General features: G+C 41.0%; 1 protein-coding gene across 1 annotated transcript in view; it reads left to right on the top strand.

Moving 5' to 3' along the window:
• fntb (farnesyltransferase, CAAX box, beta) overlaps positions 1–18,124 on the top strand; it is an 82,147-nt gene extending 64,023 nt beyond the window's left edge. The window contains exons 9-12 of the mRNA XM_060828854.1: positions 4,780–4,912; positions 10,294–10,405; positions 13,540–13,654; positions 15,581–18,124. Coding sequence (XP_060684837.1) covers positions 4,780–4,912; positions 10,294–10,405; positions 13,540–13,654; positions 15,581–15,685 — 465 coding nt within the window. The 3' untranslated portion in view covers positions 15,686–18,124. The remainder of the gene's footprint in view (positions 1–4,779; positions 4,913–10,293; positions 10,406–13,539; positions 13,655–15,580) is intronic.
• The last annotated feature ends 1,541 nt before the right edge of the window (positions 18,125–19,665 follow it).

Consider the following 19,665-nt stretch of genomic DNA (forward strand, 5'->3'; position numbering starts at 1 on the left):
TCACCTTCTTTCTCTCTGGTTCCTTCTAGTGCTACAACTGAGACATCTGTAGGATCTTGGCCTAAAACTGCATAGGATAGGTGAATGATGACTTGGTTGTCAAGGTGAGCAAGGTTAGCCACAGATTAAGAAAGAGTGGGAAGATTTTGGTTTGCAGCTCTGGCTGGCTTCCTATCACCTGGAAGGAAAAGCCAATAAAACTGGCCAATGACAGATTTGGTCCAGCTTGTCTTGTAATGGAGCTCCTGTATGCTTGTTTTCAAGTATTTTTTGATTTTTTTTCCTCTGGGAGGTGCAGGTTGTCATCAGACAAACCCATTTAGCAATTGCTGTAACCCAAGATCACCAGCAGTATCTTTCAACTGAATGGCATTCATTCCATCAACGTATAGTTGGCAAATAACCATAAAAGGTTATTTATGCAGATGGGGTGCAACATTCTCTGGCACCTATTTTGATACTGTTTTTTTCCTTCCACTTGTCTACCCTTTGCAATCTGTCCATACCTTGAAGCAGCTAGCTGTTCGAGGTCAAAGGATTCCCATTGATGAAATCTGTGAGGAACCCAACCAGTGAATACTAGGAGCAATGTGATCAAAATTATTCAGCCAACCATCAGAATGTTGGAGATGTGCTTCAAGTGTCTGGACAGATCTGAGGCTTTCTTTAACAAGCAACACCCATGCTCTCCAGAGTGTTTACTTGTGGTAAACTGATGCTATGCATAGCAACAAGGTTTAGATCTACAAGAGGAAAAAGGCACAAAGTGCAAGACCTCTTCTGAATGTGATGTGGCCAAAGCACCAAAATGCAGGTAAATTGTTGCCCAGGATGATATCTTTGTGAAATTCAGTTGGGGTCTCCCCTTGCAACTATCTGATAGCCACACTTAAATATTACTCTCTTTCCTCTTTCCCATTTCCCCAACATGAAGGGATCCTGTAAGTAACCAAGCATCTGAATTTCACAGCCCCACGTCTACCCATTGCTTGGCACCAGATCTTAATATTCATTCCACGTGCATAAGCCACTTCCCAAGGAGCAGGCAAAAAATGGTCATTGTCAGGAAGTTCTGGAAACAAATTTTTCAACATGAAAAATTAAACAAAATGTTAACATTCTGACACTGTATAACACATCCGTATGCATGCCCTTGTGTAACTACCTTCTCTTCCTCTTCCTTCATGATGCAACTTCTGTTGTTTCAGGAGAGGTAGAATCAGGCTGCTCAGATAATGATTGTGACTGCTGAGTTGATATTGGTTAGCCTCTTGTCTATTGGCACCAGTACCTTTTGCAGGCTTTGTTTTTAAATTCGTTCACGGGATATGGGTGTCACTAACCAGGCCAGTATTTATTGCCCATCCCTCATTTCTCAGAGGTCAGTTGAGAGTCAGTTACGTTGCTATGGGTCTGGAGGCACGTTTAGGGCACACCAAGTAGTCTTAACCAGTGGAATGCAAGGTAGCATTTGGTACCTTGACTGAGGTGGTGCCAGCTGTCTAATAAGTGGAAACACTTTGAGGAAACTTGTAGCTGGTGATGTTTTCATGTATCTGCTGTCCTTGTCCTTTTGGTGGCAGAGGTTGAGAGTTTGAAAGCTTTGTCTAAGGTACCTTGGTGAGTTATTGCAGTGCATGTTGTCGATGTTACACACTGCTGCCACTGTGCTTGCTAGTGGAGGGAGTAAATTTTGAAGATGGTCCATGGGAGTCCAGAACTAGAGGGCACAGGATTAGGGTGAGAGGGGAAAAACATAGAAGAGATCGAAGAGGCAACTTTACCACACAGAGGGTGGTACGTGTATGGAATGAGCTGCCAGCGGAAGTGGTGGAGGCTGGTACAATTGCAACATTTAAAAGGCATTTGGATGGGTATATGAATAGGAAGGGTTTGGAGGGATATGGGCTGGGTGCTGGCAGGTGGGACTAGATTGGGTTGGGATATTTGGTCGTCATGGACAGGTTGGAATGAAGGGTCTGTTACTGTGCTGTACATCTCTATGACTGTGAATCAGATCCCATGGTCCACAGGCACTCCTGTGCTAGCCATAAGCTGGAGAACATTTTGCTCCAGTAGAATGATGAATAGGGTTTCATGCATGTTATTTCAGTTACATTTGCTGTGTGAAAGCTCTTGGTGAGGATCTGGCTTGTATTCATTTGATCACCCTGTTTGATGTTTAATGTGGCCATTGTTTTCTTTGGACAAATATGTCATCTCAAAGGCATTCAATAGCAAGCTACTTGTGCTTGAGAGTCTACCAGTCTCTATGCAAAAGGTTATAGTGCAGCTGGAAGGCACCCTGTTTTTTTTACCTTCTGCTCCAGAAATATCCTCTGGAATTATGACTTCTAAAGTATAGCATCTGTATCCAGCTCAGCAGAGTTTGGACCACCTGGAAACCTTTGAAGTAGATTTGCTATCACTGTCCACCTTCGCTGTCTGCTCTTGCTCACTTGTGATATATGAGCCACTAGGTCCCATTAGACATGCGGTTAAATGAGCCTTTTTTTGTTATTGATTACTTTTGAGGTATTCTCGTCCTCCTTCAGATATGTGTGAGGTTGGAGACATGCATAGGTCTGCTAAATTAATAATATTTTAAATGTTCATCAGGCAATGATCATATTTTTCTTGTTACCAAGAAATCAACATGACCAAGCTGTTATGCCTGACATTTAATTTGGCCATTAGGTAGCATGTTGTAACTCCCCTGATGTCCAAGAGTGCTTCCTCTGAAGCAGAGAGTTCGTAGATGCTTACATTCCTGTCTCAGTGTCGTCGTCTTGCCTATTTACCTTTTTAAAGGGAGGGGGGTAGAAGACACTCGTGAGTTTTGGAAGTGTAGAATCAAGGTAGTGATAACAAATATTTGTTAAAGGTGTTTGTGAGGTGTCAAGGCTTGGTATTGCTTAACGATGGGTATGTGTGTATCAAAGATGAATTAAAGGTAGAGACATGAGAGAACGTATAGGCAGAAAAAGATCAGTGCACCTGCAAGATTGGTGAGTGTGAAGATTATGATAATGCACACATCAGTAGTTGTATTCAGTTTGGTTATTTTAATGAAAACCTGTTGAAGTATGTAATTAGAAATATGTTTGTTTACAGAATGCAGTATTGCCAGTTTCTGCTTCCTATCTATCTCCCCCCACCTCACCAATAACCCAGCAATCTCTTTCTACAATTGTTGTAAGATACTTTAGTTAACATGTTTAGATCTATTCTGACCCCTCTGGAGCAGGCAGTACTGAAACCAAGCCTTCTGGTTCAGAGACAGTGTCACTACACTGTGCCAAAACATGCTCTGTGGGTATTTTGTAACCAATTATGCATTTTTGCAGCCAATGAGTCTTAAACTCAGAGCAGGGATAATACCACTGCACCGCAAGAACCCAGTTTTGTGTGTTTTAATACAGTTGGCTCATAAATTCCTCTAAGTTCCTGCTTTGCTATGATAAATACACTGTTTTTCATATTGAATCCATTGTCCTGCTGCTGACATCCTTCACTAGTTCCAGTCGTACCTTTGTTTTGCTGACAAGCTTCTCAACTCCATCAGTAGTGCACAGTATCAGCCCCAGCAATATCATTACATTATCAGTGACACACCTGTACACCTTCAGCGTCATATTCAGAGAACAGCCTGTGAAAGTGTTTGCTCCATTCTGTCATTTCCTTGTGTCCCGTTCACAACTTCCCACTCCTTCAACCTTCATATTTGCAATGTGCCTTTTAAATACTGGATTGAAATCTGCTCATGATCTCATCATGCCCATTCACCCTAACTGATCTACAAACTTGGAAATAATACGCTAACCCAGCGGTTTGATTGTAGCACCATCAAGTGTCAAGTTGCCCTTACTTCTGGTTTTCTTGTGTGCTACTGCATCCTTCTCCTTTCTCTTCCCACTCCCTGCACATCACAAAATTAAAACTCATCCCCTAATATCTTGACATAAGCAAGTAATAACAAATATGAGCAATCCATTCTACTGACTAGTTTTTTTTTGTAAGGGAGGGGAAATGCTGATAAGGCTGAAAGTTAGTCACTTCATTACATTGGAAGTGAACTCCTTTTACAACAAAAACGATTATTTTTCTTACCATTGTGCAAATATTAATAACTACTTTGTCTTTTTATAAGAAACTGAAGAAAGTCCTATTTCTAGTACATGTGTATCAATAAAACATGTTAAGTGACATTGGAAGTACTGCCAACTAAATATTGAGTAATTATTTGGGAATCTGTTTAAAATAATGTAAACTTCAGGAAAAGCTAAGGTATGAATACAATGGGATAGAGTCATAGAGATGTACAGCATGGAAACAGACCCTTCGGTCCAACCAGTCCATGCCGACCAGATATCTCAACCCAATCTAGTCCCACCTGCCAGCACACGACCCATATCCTTCCAAACCCTTCCTATTCATATACCCATTCAAATGCTTCTTAAATGGTGCAGTTGTACCAGCCTCCACTACATCCTCTGGCAGCTCATTCCATAGACTTACCCCCCTCTGCATGAAAAAGTTGCCCCTTGGGTCTCTTTTATATCTTTCCCCTCTCACCCTAAACCTATGCCCTCTAGTTCTGGACTCCCTCACCCCAGGGAAAAGACTTTGCCTATTTATCCTATCCACGCCCCTCATAATTTTGTAAACCTCTATAAGGTCACCCCCCAGCCTCCGATGCTCCAGGGAAAACAGCCCCAGCCTATTCAGTCTCTCCCTGTATCTCAGATGTTCTACACAATATCATTTTGTCTTGTATAGCGCTGGGTGACCAGTCGGCAGATGCGGTTTGAAGGTGGATTTCAAGGTCGGTGCAACAAATTGGTGGATGGTTGTTACTCATTCTGGCAAGCTGGACTCTTACCACTCCTGCATCGTGCGTTGCATGCACACGGTGAGTGTAAACACATCTGGTAAACAATGATTCATTCTTATTATCAAGGCATATACTGTATGCAAATGGATGGAAGGGTTATTAGATAAATATTGAGTTTCAAAAACATCATTTCAAGAGAACATAAGCTTTATTTATTGAAACTTAGAGTAGGCTTGCTGTCATTTTTTAAAGCATTACATATTGGGAGTTTTCTATAGTTCACTGTACAGGTGATCTGGAACAATAATAGTTTTATCATGTTTTAGCTGTTGCCTAATGAAGGAAGTGAAAACATGTAGGAAGTAAAATTGGTCCTGGGCAGACTTTGGTGAAGGCAGAGGAAAACAGACCATTGCAGAATATCCTGTGGCATCAACCCCATAGCTAAAATCTTATCTATAAAAAATAAGTTATTCTTAATAAGCTGAACGAAGGAGAGTTCTTGGAGAAGGATGTTGTGATCACCAGACAAGAGTAGCTGAATAGGATGAGAAAAAAATGCACCACAATGTCATTTCCACACACAGACGGACATGTGGACATTGGCACACGTGAAATAGGAGTAGATGTAGGCTATTTGGCTTAGATTAGAATAGATTCCCTACAGTGTGGAAACAGGCCCTTCAGCCCAACAAGTCCACACCGACCCTCCGAAGAGCAACGCACCCAGACCCATTCCCCTACATTTACTCCTTCACCTAACACTATGGGACAATTTCCCATGGCCAAACCACCCTGACCTGCACATCTTTGGACTGCGGGAGGAAACCGGAGCACCCGGAGGAAACCCACGCAGACACAGGGAGAATGTGCAAACTCCACACAGGCAGTTGCCTGAGGCAGGGATTGAACCTGGGTCCCCTGGTGCTGTGAGGCAGCACTGCTAACCACTGAGCCGCCGTGCCGCCCCTACAGAGCTTGTGGCTCTGTTCTGCAATCCAGGAAAATCACTGTCACATTCCATATTCTAATCTACTCTAACAATATTTGATTAGAGATTATCTTTTTAGATTACTTTTTAGATTACTTACAGTGTGGAAACAGGCCCTTCGGCCCAACAAGTCCACACCGACCCGCCGAAGCGCAACCCACCCATACACATACCCCTTACCTTACACTACGGGCAATTTAGCATGGCCAATTCACCTGACCCTCACATCTTTGGACTGTGGGAGGAAACCGGAGCACCCGGAGGAAACCCACGCAGACACGGGGAGAATGTGCAAACTCCACACAGTCAGTCGCCTGAGGTGGGAATTGAACCCCGGTCCCTGGCGCTGTGAGGCAGCAGTGCTAACCACTGTGCCACCGTGCCGCCCTAATTTGATTCCCCTGTCCAACAAGAATCTATCCATCATTATCTTAAACTGTTTAATGACCTTATTTACAGTGGTAGAAAGTTGCAAAATGTTTCAAAAACTTTGAGAGAAAAGAAATCTCTCAATCACTGTTCTAAAAGAGTGACCCTTAATTTTAAAAAGTGAAGCATTTTTAAAATTAAGAGGAAATATCCTGTTGCATCCACCTTATCAAGTCCATTCTGGACCTTGTACATTTCAATCATGTTGCAACTTGTTCTTCTGAATTCCAAGAGAAAAAGCCCAGGCATATACAACCTACATTCATAACTTCACCTGTTCATTCTAGGTATTGTTCTAGTAAGCCACCTCTGAATTGTCTTCAGTGCACATACATCCATCCTTAAATGAGGATGAAAACTGTACAAAGTATTTGAGTTGTGATCTCACCAATTTTCCGTATAACTGAAGCATTACATCTTTACTTTTATATTCACTTCCTATCATAAAAAAGGATAGCATTGTATTAGTTGCCTTAATTATTATGTATGTGCATACTAATATTTTTGCAACTCAGTCACTAGAATTTCTTGATCCTTCTGCACCTCGGAAATCTGCGCTGTTCTCCATCTAATACTCTGCTTTTTGTCCACTTACACAACTGCATCTGTTTCAGTCTGCCAACCTCTTTATGTCTTCACTAACGATGGCATGGTAGCTCAGTGGTTCGCACTGCAGCCTCCCAGCGCCAGGGACCCGGGTTCGATTCCAGCCTTGGGTGACTATCTGTGTGGAATTTGCACGTTCTCCCGTGCATTTCCTCCCAGTGCTCCGGTTTCCTCCCACAGTCCAACGATGTGCAGGTCAGGTGAATTGGCTGTGTTAAATTGCCCAAAGTGTTAAGTGCTTTAGCCAGAGGGAAATGGGTCTGGGTGGGTTACTCTTTGGAGGGTCAATGTGGACTTGTTGGGCCAAATGGCCCATTTCCATAGTGTGGGGAATCTAATATGTAGAGAATCTAATCTGACATAAGTTCCCACCTATCATGGTATCATCTGTGAATTCATCTGCCATACTCTTTCTCTAATCATTTGTACCTTTGGTGAGGCCTGCTTTGGTGCTGTGGCAAACCATTAGACATAGGAGCAGCAATTAATTCAACCCATCGAGTATGCTCCACCATTCAATCATGGCTGAAAGGTTTCTCAACCCCATTCTCCTACTTTCTCCCTGTAACCTTTGATCCCCATGATACTCAAGAACCTATCTCTGAGTCTTAAATATACTCAATGACCTGCCCTCCACAGCCTTCTGTGGTAGTGAATTCCATAGGTTCACCACTTTCTGGCGAAAGATTTTTCTCCTCATCTCTGTTCTGAAAGGTCTCTTTACTCTAAGGCTGTGCCCTCGGGTCCTACTCTCTCCTACCAATGGAAACATATATTCTGTCCAGGCCATTCAGTATTCTGTATGTTTCAATGACATAGGAACCCTGATTATCCGAAGGCCAGGGGCAAGGAGTATTTCGTTCGATTAATCGAATGTCGGATAACATAAGTTAGCCATGCATAACATAGTTTAGCCATATTTATAAAGATGGGAGCGGGGGGGAGAGAATCTACAGAGGAACCTCGATTATCCAGCATTCGATTATCCAAATTTCAGATTATCCATATAAAATCGCAAGGTCCCGACCTTCGGATAATCTGAAATTTGGATAATCGAATGCCAGATAATCGAGGTTCCTCTGTCGATAAACTCCAACGTCTATAGACCCTGAGTCATCAAAAATTCCTCATATGGAGTCATAGAGATGTACAGCTCAGAAACAGACCCTTCGGTCCAACTTGTCCATGCTGACCAGATAGCTCAACCCAATCTAGTCCCACCTGCCAGCACTGGGCCCATATCCCACCAAACCCTTCCTATTCATATACCCATGCAGGTGTGCCTTTTAAATGTTGCAATTGTACCAGCCTCCATCACTTCCTCTGGCAGCTCATTCCATATGCGTACCACTCTCTGTGTGAAAAGGTTGCCCCTTAGGTCTCTTTTATATCTTTCCCCTCTCACCCTAAATCTATGCCCTCTGGAGTCCCCCACCCCAGTGATGTGACTTTGTCTATTTATTGTAACCATGCCCCTCATGATTTTATAAACCTCTATAAGGTCACCCCTCAGCCTCCGATGCTGCAGAGAAAACAGCCCCAGCCTATTCAACCTATCTGTATGGCTCAAATCCTCCAACCCTGGTAACATCCTTGTAAATCTCTTCTGAACCCTTTCAAGTTTCACAACATCTTTCCGATAGGAAGGAGACCAGACTTGCATGCAATATTCTAACAGTGGCTATCTACCTGCCACTCCACTTTCAAGGAGCTATGAACCCGCTCTCCAAGGTCTCTTTGGTCAGCAACGCTCCCTAGGACCTTAGCATTAAGTGTATAAGTCTTGCTAAGACTTGCTTTCCCAAAAAGCAACACCTCACATTAAATTAAACTCCATTTGCTACTTGTCAGCCCATTGGCCCAAGTAATCAATATCCTGTTTTTATCTGAGGTAACCTTCTTTGCTGTCCGCTACACCTCCAATTTTGGTGTCATCTGCAAACTTACTAACTGTACCTCTTATGCTCACATCCAAATCATTTATATAAATGATGAAAAGTAGTGGACCCAGCACCAATCCTTGTGGCACTCCACTGGTCACAGGCCTCCAGTCTGAAAAACAACCCTCCACCACCACCCTCTGTCTTCTACCTTTGAGCCAGTTCTGTATCCAAATGGCTAGTTCTCCCCGTATTCCATGGGATCTAACCTTGCTAATCAGTCTCCCATGGGGAACCTTGTCAAACGCCTTACTGAAGTCCATATAGATCACATCTACTGCTCTGCCCTCATCAATCCTCTTTACTTCAAAAAAACTCAATCAAGTTTGTGAGACATGATTTCCCACGCACTAAGTCATATTGACTATCCCTAATCAGTCCTTGCCTTTCCAAATACATGTACATCCTGTCCCTCAGATTCCCTCCAACAACTTGCCCACCACCAACGTCAGGCTCATTGGTCTATAGTTACCTGGCTTGTCCTTACCACCTTCCTTAAACAGTGGTACCACGTTGGCCCATCTCCAGTCTTCCAGTACCTCACTTGTGACTATTGATGATACAAATGTGTAGCAACCTAATTCCAGAAATTCAAAATCTGTGCTTCAGGGAGGATTGGCATAGGTTTTCAAAGACACAGAACTTTGAAGAAGTGATTCCCACCAGGGAACGTAGTTGATCTTGGAGAATAGTTTGGAGGTGGCACAAGATCAGATGGGGGAGAAAGTAGTCAACAATGAAGCTTCAGATTCTGGTAGGAAGCTGGTTTGTAGAAAATGGGGGATGTTTTTAAAATTTTGTGTGTTTTAAACATCGAGCAAGGAAATGGTCAGAGATGATCATTATTAGGAGCATTATAACTAATTTCAACAGCTGAATTATGTTGACATTGGGGTTTTCTCTCTGAATTTATTTGAATGGTGAAGTTATTTCCAATTCCACTAACTTTGTTGCTTTGCCTTGTAATAAGGAGTGGAGGATTTGTTTTTGTTGCAGTGAAGCTGAAGTATTAATGCCATAATGTACACTTCTCCCTGCTCCTTAACTTGTATATTCTCTCTGGATAATATATTTGTCTTTAGACCTTTTTAAATTTCAGTGTCTGAGATTTTCCCCATGGTAGCAATGTGATATTTCCATTTGAGTTTATCAGTATTTCCATAAGTACTTGAGCCAAAGCTGCAAAAGCTTAGTTCAGTATAAGACTGTAGAGGAAGGAGCATTTCATTCTTTTGCTGAAGACTGGATTCTCACCATATTCCAGAAGGGCAGTCTTCCACATTCCTTGAATTCACATATATGTTAAGGAATTGACTTCAGTGGACACAAGTATGTTTATTTGGTTCAAAATATTTGGTGGTTCTTCATTCTTTAATGGAATATGGATATTGCTGGCATGACTAAAGCTTGTTGTCCATCCTTTCTGCCCTTGAGAATCAGTGATTCTAGTTTCAGGTTGATGTGAACTCCTTATACTATGTAATGCTTTGTAGGGAATGATACTCTCAGTATGACACGCTGGATGTTCCATCAAGGAGCCCTACAAGAGTACATCCTACTTTGCTGTCAGAACTCTACTGGGGGATTGCTGGACAAACCTGGCAAGTGAGTGGTACCTTTTTACTGTGTGCACAGTATATTGTCACTTGACTTAACACAACTGATGTATGCACTTACCAGTCCTGACTGTTGAAATAAAATACTAACTATAAGTGCATCCTTTATCAATGCATATTTGTTGTGATGTGTTTAAAGTCCCTACTTGACTCTAATATACTGTACACTGATAGAACAGGTGCAGGCAGATACACTGAATGGCCTTGTGTATTAATAACTCTGTGATTCTGTGACACTTGAATACATTGTAACATTGGGGACCAAAAAGACAGGGTGCAAAATTGAAAACTTGGTTGGTTGTCAAGGATATAGTTTTAAGAAGCTGCTGTGGTGTTTAAATTACTATAAGCGTTTTTTTTGGGTACTTGTTAACAAGTATGACAGACAATCAAAATAAAACATAGGCTGGGACTGCTTTCCCTGGAGTGTTGGAGGCTGGGGGGTGCCCTTTATAGAGAGGTTTCTTAAATCATAAGGGACATGGAATAGGGTAAATCAACAAAGTCTTTCCCTGGGGTAGTGAGGGAGGGCCTAGGTTTAGGTTGAGGGTGTGGGGAAAAGATTAGATTAGATTACTTAGTGTGGAAACAAGCCTTTCGGCCCAACAAGTCCACACCGACCCTCCGAAGAGCAACCCACTCAGACCCAGTCCCCTACATTTACCCCTTCACCTAATACTACAGGCAATTTAACATGGCCAATTCACCTAACCTGCACGTTTTTGGACTGTGGGAGGAAACCAGAGCACCCGGAGGTAACCCACGCAGACACGGGAAGAATGTGCAAACTCCACACAGACAGTTGCCTGAGGCGGGAATTGAACCTGGGTCTCTGGTGCTGTGAGGCAGCACTGCTAACCACTGTGCCACCATGCTGCCCACAGTTTAAAAGAGACCTAAGGGGCAACTTTTTCACACAGAGGGTGGTGCATGTATGGAATGAGCTGCCAGAAGGAGTGGTGGAGGCTGGCAAAATTATAACATTTTAAAAAGCATCGGGACGGGTATATAAATAGGAAGGGTTTAGAGTGATATGGGCCAAGTGCTGACAAATGGTGCTAGATTAATTTGGGATATCTGGTTGGCATGAATACGTTGGACTGAAGGGTCTGTTTCCATGCTATAATTCTCTGACTCAGATTACTTAAACTTTAGTAGATGTAGCAACCAAAATAAATTTGCTCAAATAAGTAAGTTTAAACCTCACAACCCAACTTAGTGACTATCCAATTTAATGGTGAAATTTAGATATGATTCCAGGCCACACTCTCTACCTCTGGATGTCCAGGGTTCGATCCTTGGACAGTGTGGTTCTCTTGGGTTCTGCTACTAAAGAATCCTGAGGTTGAATTCTTACAGGATTTTCTACTTTGTGAAGTTTCTGATGAGAGATAGAGTCAGAGAGATGTACAGCATGGAACCAGACCCCTCAGTCCAACCTGTCCATGCCGACTAGTTATCCCAATCCCTTCTAGTCCTACCTGCCAGCACCCGGCCCATATCCCTCCAAATCCTTCCTATTCATATACCCATCCAAATGCCTCTTAAATGTTGCAATTGTACCAGCCTCCACCACTTCCTCTGGCAGCTTATTCCATACACATACCATCCTCTGCATGAAAAGGTTGCCCCTTAGGTCTATTTTATATCTTTTCCCTTTCACCCTAAACCTATGCCTTCTACTTCTGGATCCCCTACCCCAGGGAAAAGACTGTCTATTTATCCTATCCATGCCCCTCATGATTTTGTCAACTTCTATAAGGTCACTCCTCAGCCTCCGATACTTAGGGAAAACAGCCCTAGCCTATTCAACCTCTTCCTGTAGTTCAAATCCTCCAGCCCTGGCAACATTCTTGTAAAACTTTTCTGAGCCCTTTCAAGTTTCAAAGCATCTTTCCGATAGGAAAGAGACCAGAATTGTACACAATATTCCAAATGTGGCCTAACCAATATCCCGTACAGCCGCAACATAACCACCCAACTCCTGTACTTAATACTCTGACCAATAAAGGAATCCTTTAGTTCCATTTATTCTTAACATTGATTACATTTCGGGAGTCCAAGTTTGTAGCTTGCCACCTTAATCAAAAGTAGCTTTGTTGTTACATTCGTTGTTAACTGTCTGTTTGAAACACAACTTGCCCTGTCGTTAGTCCCTTCACCTCAGAACATTCCTCATGCAAGCAATCTTAATTGCCCATTTGTCAGAAGGCAGCAAGTTACCAAGCACTTGTTACCTCCTCTCTCCCAAGAAACAGTTTATGTTGTCTCAACTCCTTTTTCCCAGGTTAATTGGCATGTTGGTTTTAATTCCGTTGTAATAGTTTCTCCTAGACCTTTTAATCTCAGGAAACAGTTTATTCCAGAAAGAGTTGTTGATGATTCTTTTAATCCCTGAACAGTTATTAAAGTTCTGAAGTTTACACTTTCACGCTGTGGATTACTTTGCTACTAAAGCATAAACAAAAATTGCCATATTGGATCTGTTTTTCATCAAGAATGATGTAAGGTGCTTCATTAGAGAATGGTGTTTCCAGCGGTGAGATTTTCTCTTAAATGTTTAGGGTTACTTCAGCATCACTCTGATTGTGACTAATTTCCTTGTGGTTTCATAAAGCAAGGTCAGTTTTTTCCAATGTGACCTAAGCAGCACGTTTTCCCTCCGTTTGAATATTGTGCTGGGATTCTGGTTTGACTCAGAGTTTAGCTGATGACAGATTTGGTTGGTGTCCAAGATGTGCAAGTAAGGGAACTATTTTACATCATGGGGAATTGGAAAAAGCAAGCTAACTGCAGTTTGTAGTAACCTGCAGTCAAGCAAACCAGTTCCATTATTGGTTAGCTTGAGACTAACAACTGTATAATCTCAAGAAATGGATGTTGCTCACTATATGGCGTAGTCTGCCACTTCCTTGTAGTATTGACCAGTACATAAGCACCGTGACCACCTTTACTCTCACTTAATTTGTGATTCGTCAGATCATTCAATGGATTGACCAAAGAAACTTTGTGGCTTGAGAAATTAAATGTGGTTCATTTACATACCAGTTTTCATGGACAAATAATCTGACTCCATACATAGATGGTATTGAACCTCATCATATATATATATTTCATCTGCAGGTCAAGGGATTTTTACCATACCTGCTATTGCCTAAGTGGTCTTTCAGTGGCACAGCACTTCGGCAGTGGAGAACTTCTACATGAAGTTATTGTTGGCGAAATAAACAATCGGCTGGTAAGCATTATTAAAAACATACACATGAATTTACAAAATAGAATAGACTATTCAGCCCCTCATGCCTACTCTATAATTTTATATAATCGGGGTGATCCATTTGTGTTCTGAATTCCACGTTCCCAACACCCCCAGTAATTAATAACAAGAATCTACCCATCTCTATGTTTTAAAATGTTCAATGATCTCACCCACACTGCCTCCTGAGCAGTGAGCTTCAAAGTAGCACAACCCTCAGGGGGGAAAGAAAAGACTGCTCACCCCTGTCTTGACAGAATATCTTCGAATTTTAAAGTATTGTGGCCTAGTTCTGGACTCACAAAAGGAAGCATCCTTTCCATATTCACTTTTTCAAGACTATTCAGGATCTTATACACGTCAGTCATATGCTGATTATAATGAAATATGTAAGATTCTTACGGGTTTTGATATGGTAGATGTTGAGAGGGCTCTTCTTTTGGGAGAGTCTAGGATAAGAGGGCATGAACCCAGAGTGAGGAGTTTTCCGTTAAGAGACAGGTGCAAAAGGTAGTGAATTTGTGAAATTCTTTACCACAGAGTCTTGTCGAGACTGTGTCGTTAAGTATACCCAAGGCCGATATGTTCCTAATCACTAAGGGGGTTGAGGATTATGGGATAAGGCAGGAAAGTGGAGTTGGAGGAATTACCAAATTGAACATGACCTCATTGAGTCTGCTTATCCATTCACTGGGTTGAATTGCTTACTTCTGCTCCTATGTGATCCCTAACTCTTCTAAACTCCAGTTCAAAAAAGCCCAACCCTGTCCAACCCATCCTCAGAAGACAACCCACATGAGAACTAGGAGCAGAAGTAGACGATTCTTGAGCCTGCCTTGTAATTTAATACAATGATAGCTGACCTCATCTCAGTCTCAACTGCAATTTCCTGCCTGCTCCCCACAATCCTTGAAAAATCTATCTCTTCTTTAAATTTATTCAGTGCCCCAGCTTCTACCACATAGAGCTTTTCTATTCAATGCCTTCATAATAAAGACTAGCTGCCATAAGTGTTCTTGATCGTGTTTGTACCTGCAAACTAACTCATTCACTAGAACACCTAAATCCCTTTACAGTATACCTTGGAATTCCACAGTTGTTCTCCAGTTAAGTAATTTTGTGTTTTATTCTTCCTATTAAAGGGAACAACTTCACATTTTCCCATATTATACTTCATCTGCCAGATGTTTGCATACACAACCCATCTGTATCCACTTGCAATTTCCTTTTTTTGTCTTCATAGCATATTTGCCTATCTATATTGGTGTCTTCTCTAATTTAGCAAAAATACCTGATCTCTCTATCCCACTAAATCTAATTCTAAACTGGGGCTCACCACAGATGCCTGCAGGACTCCACTTATCACATCCTGCCAATCACTTCTGCATCCTTTCTGTTCTCTGCGAGGCAGCTAATCCTGTGTCGTTTCAAAAGTATCTGATTGTCTGCAATGGCCAAAGAACTGAGACATGTAATTCTGTAGATAATAATTCTACAAGTGTTAACACTTTTTAAGTCTTCCAGATTATTCCAATATGTTGATCATTAACATCTTTTCATTCTTCTTTGCATTTGTCTCTTTTTTTAAACACTTTCCCAGTGATTGATATTTCAAAAGTATAAAATTGTTAGATTGGAGTAAGTAGGAGCAGGAGTAGACAATTTTGTCCATCTGCTATTCAGTGAGATTGAGGATGATCTGATTGTGCCCTTAATTCTATTTGCCTGCTTGTGCCCCATGATTCTCGACTGTTTGACAATGAAACATCAGAGTAATTGAGCCTTGAATTTCTGTCCGTGGAAGAGAATTCTAGAGACAAATAACTGACTCTTTGCAGTTTCATGTACATTTACCTATGTAGGTTAAAAGTGGAAATATATACTCTTTTATTTCTTTTCCTTCAACAGGAACCAATCCATCCTGTATACAACATTAGTCCTGAAAAAGTAGCACAAGCTGTTATGCACTTCCTCAAGCTACCAGTACCACAGATGAAAAGCAATTCAAATTAAATTCATTATGTATTCAAAGTAACTAACTTTCCAAGTACTAATTGTGTAACCTGAGCGCAAAGAATTGTGGTTTACAAAGTAAAATGATTCACTTGAAGCAGGGACTAGTATCAAGTTATTTGCTTCTGACAACAACAAGCCATTGGCACTGCCTATACTGTGACTGACTAGTCTATGTTCAGCAACTTGCTCCTCAATGCTGGAGAAAGTGTGGTATCTGTAAGTGTTCTTAGTTTCATAACTGAATTCCTCAGTAAAACCGAATAGGATTAGTGCAAGTATAGCACTGTGCTTTATATTGGCTTCCGAAATAATTTATCACAGTTGCAATAAAAATAATCTTTTCAAGCATTCCATTTTGTCTGAATGAATTTTCATTGTTTCATAACAGTTTATTGTGCTTTTCTTTTTCTATATAAAGGATTATGTTGCTTATTGAATGACCAAAGAATTGTTGAATGCCCCAGACTTAAGTTGAGCAGTTTATTGTATGTTTTGCAAACTTGTCATAATAAAATGTATTTAACTGAGAAGGTGATAGGTCATCATACCTTATGGATGAAAATCATGCCTGGAAATGCAAAATCAATGGGATAAAAATAGAAAGGGCTGCAGAATGTCAGCAGTAGTAATGGCATCTGTGGAGAGAAAAACATATTTAATAGTTTGTGTCCAAGCATCCTACTGGATTTGAAACATTAACTGATACTTTCTCTACAGATCTGCCAGAGCTGCTGACTTTCTCCAGCACTTGTTTTAGTTTCAGATTTCCAATATCTGCAGTACTTTGCTTTTAAAATAATACTGCATTTAAAAAAATGTTGTCTTCATGTTTTCGACATTTTAATCAACTTGTTCAGATATGTTATGATACAGTTAGACTTGAACCTTGGAATTCTGACTCTGAGCTAGGGACACTACCACTTCACCACAAGAATCCCTTTCTCTTGTCTTTTATGCTGTAATATGACCCAGCACTGCTTAATGACAGACAAATGTAAGAGACAGATTTTAGGCTTGCTGAGTGTCACAGCTGTATCACCTGGTCCTGTTCTGCCAACCCTGCAACTACGCATTGTAAAACATAGAAATCTCAAACATTTTTGAGAATTGCACTTGACAGTCCCAGGTTTCAAACCAGCTGTTTTACTGGAACTTCAGTCACAGATTCTCAGTCAGTCAGGAATATGAATGGTTCCAAATCCACCCATGTCATGACTGGAGTCCCTTCGATATGCATGTAGTTTGCCTTGTTGGCCAATGGAAAGATCTTGCAGTGCAAAGATTGATTTTTCTAATTACAGTTGGCAATATATGTGCAAAATGAATAAAGTTGCTTCTCTTCACAATGGATCTGTTGTGAAATAACATTGACAGATAAGTGCCTAAGCTTCACTTGGTGCCTCTCACTACATTTTGTCTGTGATTGCAATACTCCTGAGCCCACATCAGAGGGTATACTAACTGTTGCATTAAAACTATTTCTGTCAAGCTTTTTTTTAAAGTAACGTAGCAGTTTGATTGCAGGTATAAATATTGAACTTCTTATGTGGCTATGACCAAGAGTTAACCTCATCATGTTAGTAATTTTAAAAATGAGTAATACTCTCTGTGGTTTATCTGAAAATTAATGTTTGGATTGCTTGCCATCAAAATTAAACTTGCTCCAGGTTGTAAATAATTATTTTCCATGTGCATTCTTTGTTTTAATGTGGAAATGTTGAAATGTGGCAAGTGATGTTCCAAATGGATTAGTTTAAATGAAACCTCTGCAAGGACATTGTAATTTTGACTATCTTCTATCAAATTTAATGTGTGAACTTGTCTGTTACAGCACATAGGTGTGCAATCTTTATACCTACTTCACTTGTTTAAAAATTAAAAATCACCTTTGTTTTGAATTTCTAATCTTGCTTCTGCATGTTTACATCTTGCTGTTTGTATCTGAGGGGGTGAACCAGTTTTGCTTTTAACACCAACTACAAATTGGACAAAGATTAGCACAACACCAGCATCTGTGCTAGAAAATGTACCTTTTATTTAGATACGAAGCTATTCACACCTTGTCCACATCTGGCATATGTTAATAAAATATTATGATATTTTGCTTTGTGCAGTGATACTTATTGGCCTGGATTTTGCAGTGCAGTGTTAAATGCAGAAATCCAGATGTTGCTGTCAGTGCTTCCCAGCTAGTCCAGATTGTGCCTATGTAGTTCCTACAAATGAAATCATCATAAATCACTTAAATTGCTGTGAATGTCGGAAATCTCAAATAAAATCAGTGTGGGAAATATTCAGTATATCTGCAGCATCTGTGGAAGAAAAAACGTTGACACTTCATCAGAGCTCTGCACTTTCATTTTCTTTGTATTACACTACCATTTTGCTGTAAAATTCCTTGATAAATGTTGCAACTTGCTGAATAAGGTGCAACTTATTTTGAAACCGTACACTAAGTTCATAATTAATGTAAAAACTTCTCTGAAAGTCTAATTTTGTTTGTGGAATCTCAAATGTATATAGTGATATATTTGAAAGGTTTTTAATTGTTTCGAAATTTATGATCCTTCCTATACCTTAATCACAGTAAGACACAATCCTTATTTTATTCTCTGTAAAATGATTAACAAATGAAGGATATTCAGTACATTTTATTTCCTGACTCTCATCAGTGAAAACTCTTCAATCAGTTTGTTTGCGCAGCCTATTTGATGTTACTAATATTACTGGGTGATGGTGATTGTCAGTAGTTGACAGCAGAATCCAGTTATGTTGGGCAAGTTGGGCATGTCACAGTCTTTTAACACATGACCATTATCTTGAGAAAGGTTAGTTTGTTAAGCAAATATGACAAAATTCCTCTGTTTTGCAGTTGGATTTTAAATTGAACGTAAGCAGAAATACACGTCAATTTTATACTTGCAGTAATTAAAATAAATGTTTCTACACCTATTTATACATTTGATCTCTAGTCGTCATGTTATTTTACCAAAGTAGGGCAATTACCTCAACAAGCCATTATGCAAACCTAATACTGGAGTTCCAGTTAGATTAGATTACTTGGTGTGGAAACAGGCCCTCCAGCCCAAGTCCACACTGACCTGCCATCCACCCAAACCCATTCCCCTACATTTACCCCATCACCTAACACTATGGGTAATTTAGCATGGTCAATTCACCTAACCTGGTGGACTGTGGGAGGAAACCAGAGCACCCGGAGGAAACCCATGCAGACACGGGGAGAATGTGCAAAGTCCACACTGAGGCGGGAATTGAACCTGGGGCTCTGGCGCTGTGAGGTAGCAGTGCTAGCCACCGTGCCACCCACATTTATTTGCTCATAATTTTAAGTAGCATCAAAGCATAACGACAGCACGCTTTTAAAATAGAACTCATTTGATCTTTTTAATGTTTTTTAGATAAAGCTTGCTTCAGATAACAACAGGATTTCCGATCCCACTGTCTGAACAGTCTGTAGGGAACAGTCTGCTGGCTACCTCAAAGCCAATATAACCAATAGAGCATTAATTTGCCGGAGGGGAAACCCCTGCCCCACACTTGGGAGGAGGACCTATCTGAAAAGTGTCAGATAATCAGATTGGCCAAAAACTCAGTAATCCTGCCAGCACCAGTTATTGAGTGACTCAACATGGGATGGTAGGCAGTCTCCAGCGATTAAGCCATCATGTTCAGACTGGGTAATTCTGGGGCTCATGTAGTTACGTGGGTGAAAGTCTTGATGGCCGGGTGGGGGACTTTGGAGGAAGGATGTTGATAAGGATCCACTAAGAGGGGCATGCTGTACTTTGTGCCTGAAGACAGAGCAAAATGGCTTTCCAGGCTATCTCCCCAGTTGTGAATTCTCTCACACCACCTCTCAGCCTGTAAATTGAGGCCAGGTAGAAAGTGTCCAGTTAAGGGCCTCCACTGGGGAAAGGGTGGGCAGCACATAATCATTTTAGCAACTGGATTGCAGC

This window comes from Hemiscyllium ocellatum, chromosome 8 (assembly GCF_020745735.1).
Source record: "Hemiscyllium ocellatum isolate sHemOce1 chromosome 8, sHemOce1.pat.X.cur, whole genome shotgun sequence".
Lineage (NCBI taxonomy): Eukaryota > Metazoa > Chordata > Chondrichthyes > Orectolobiformes > Hemiscylliidae > Hemiscyllium > Hemiscyllium ocellatum.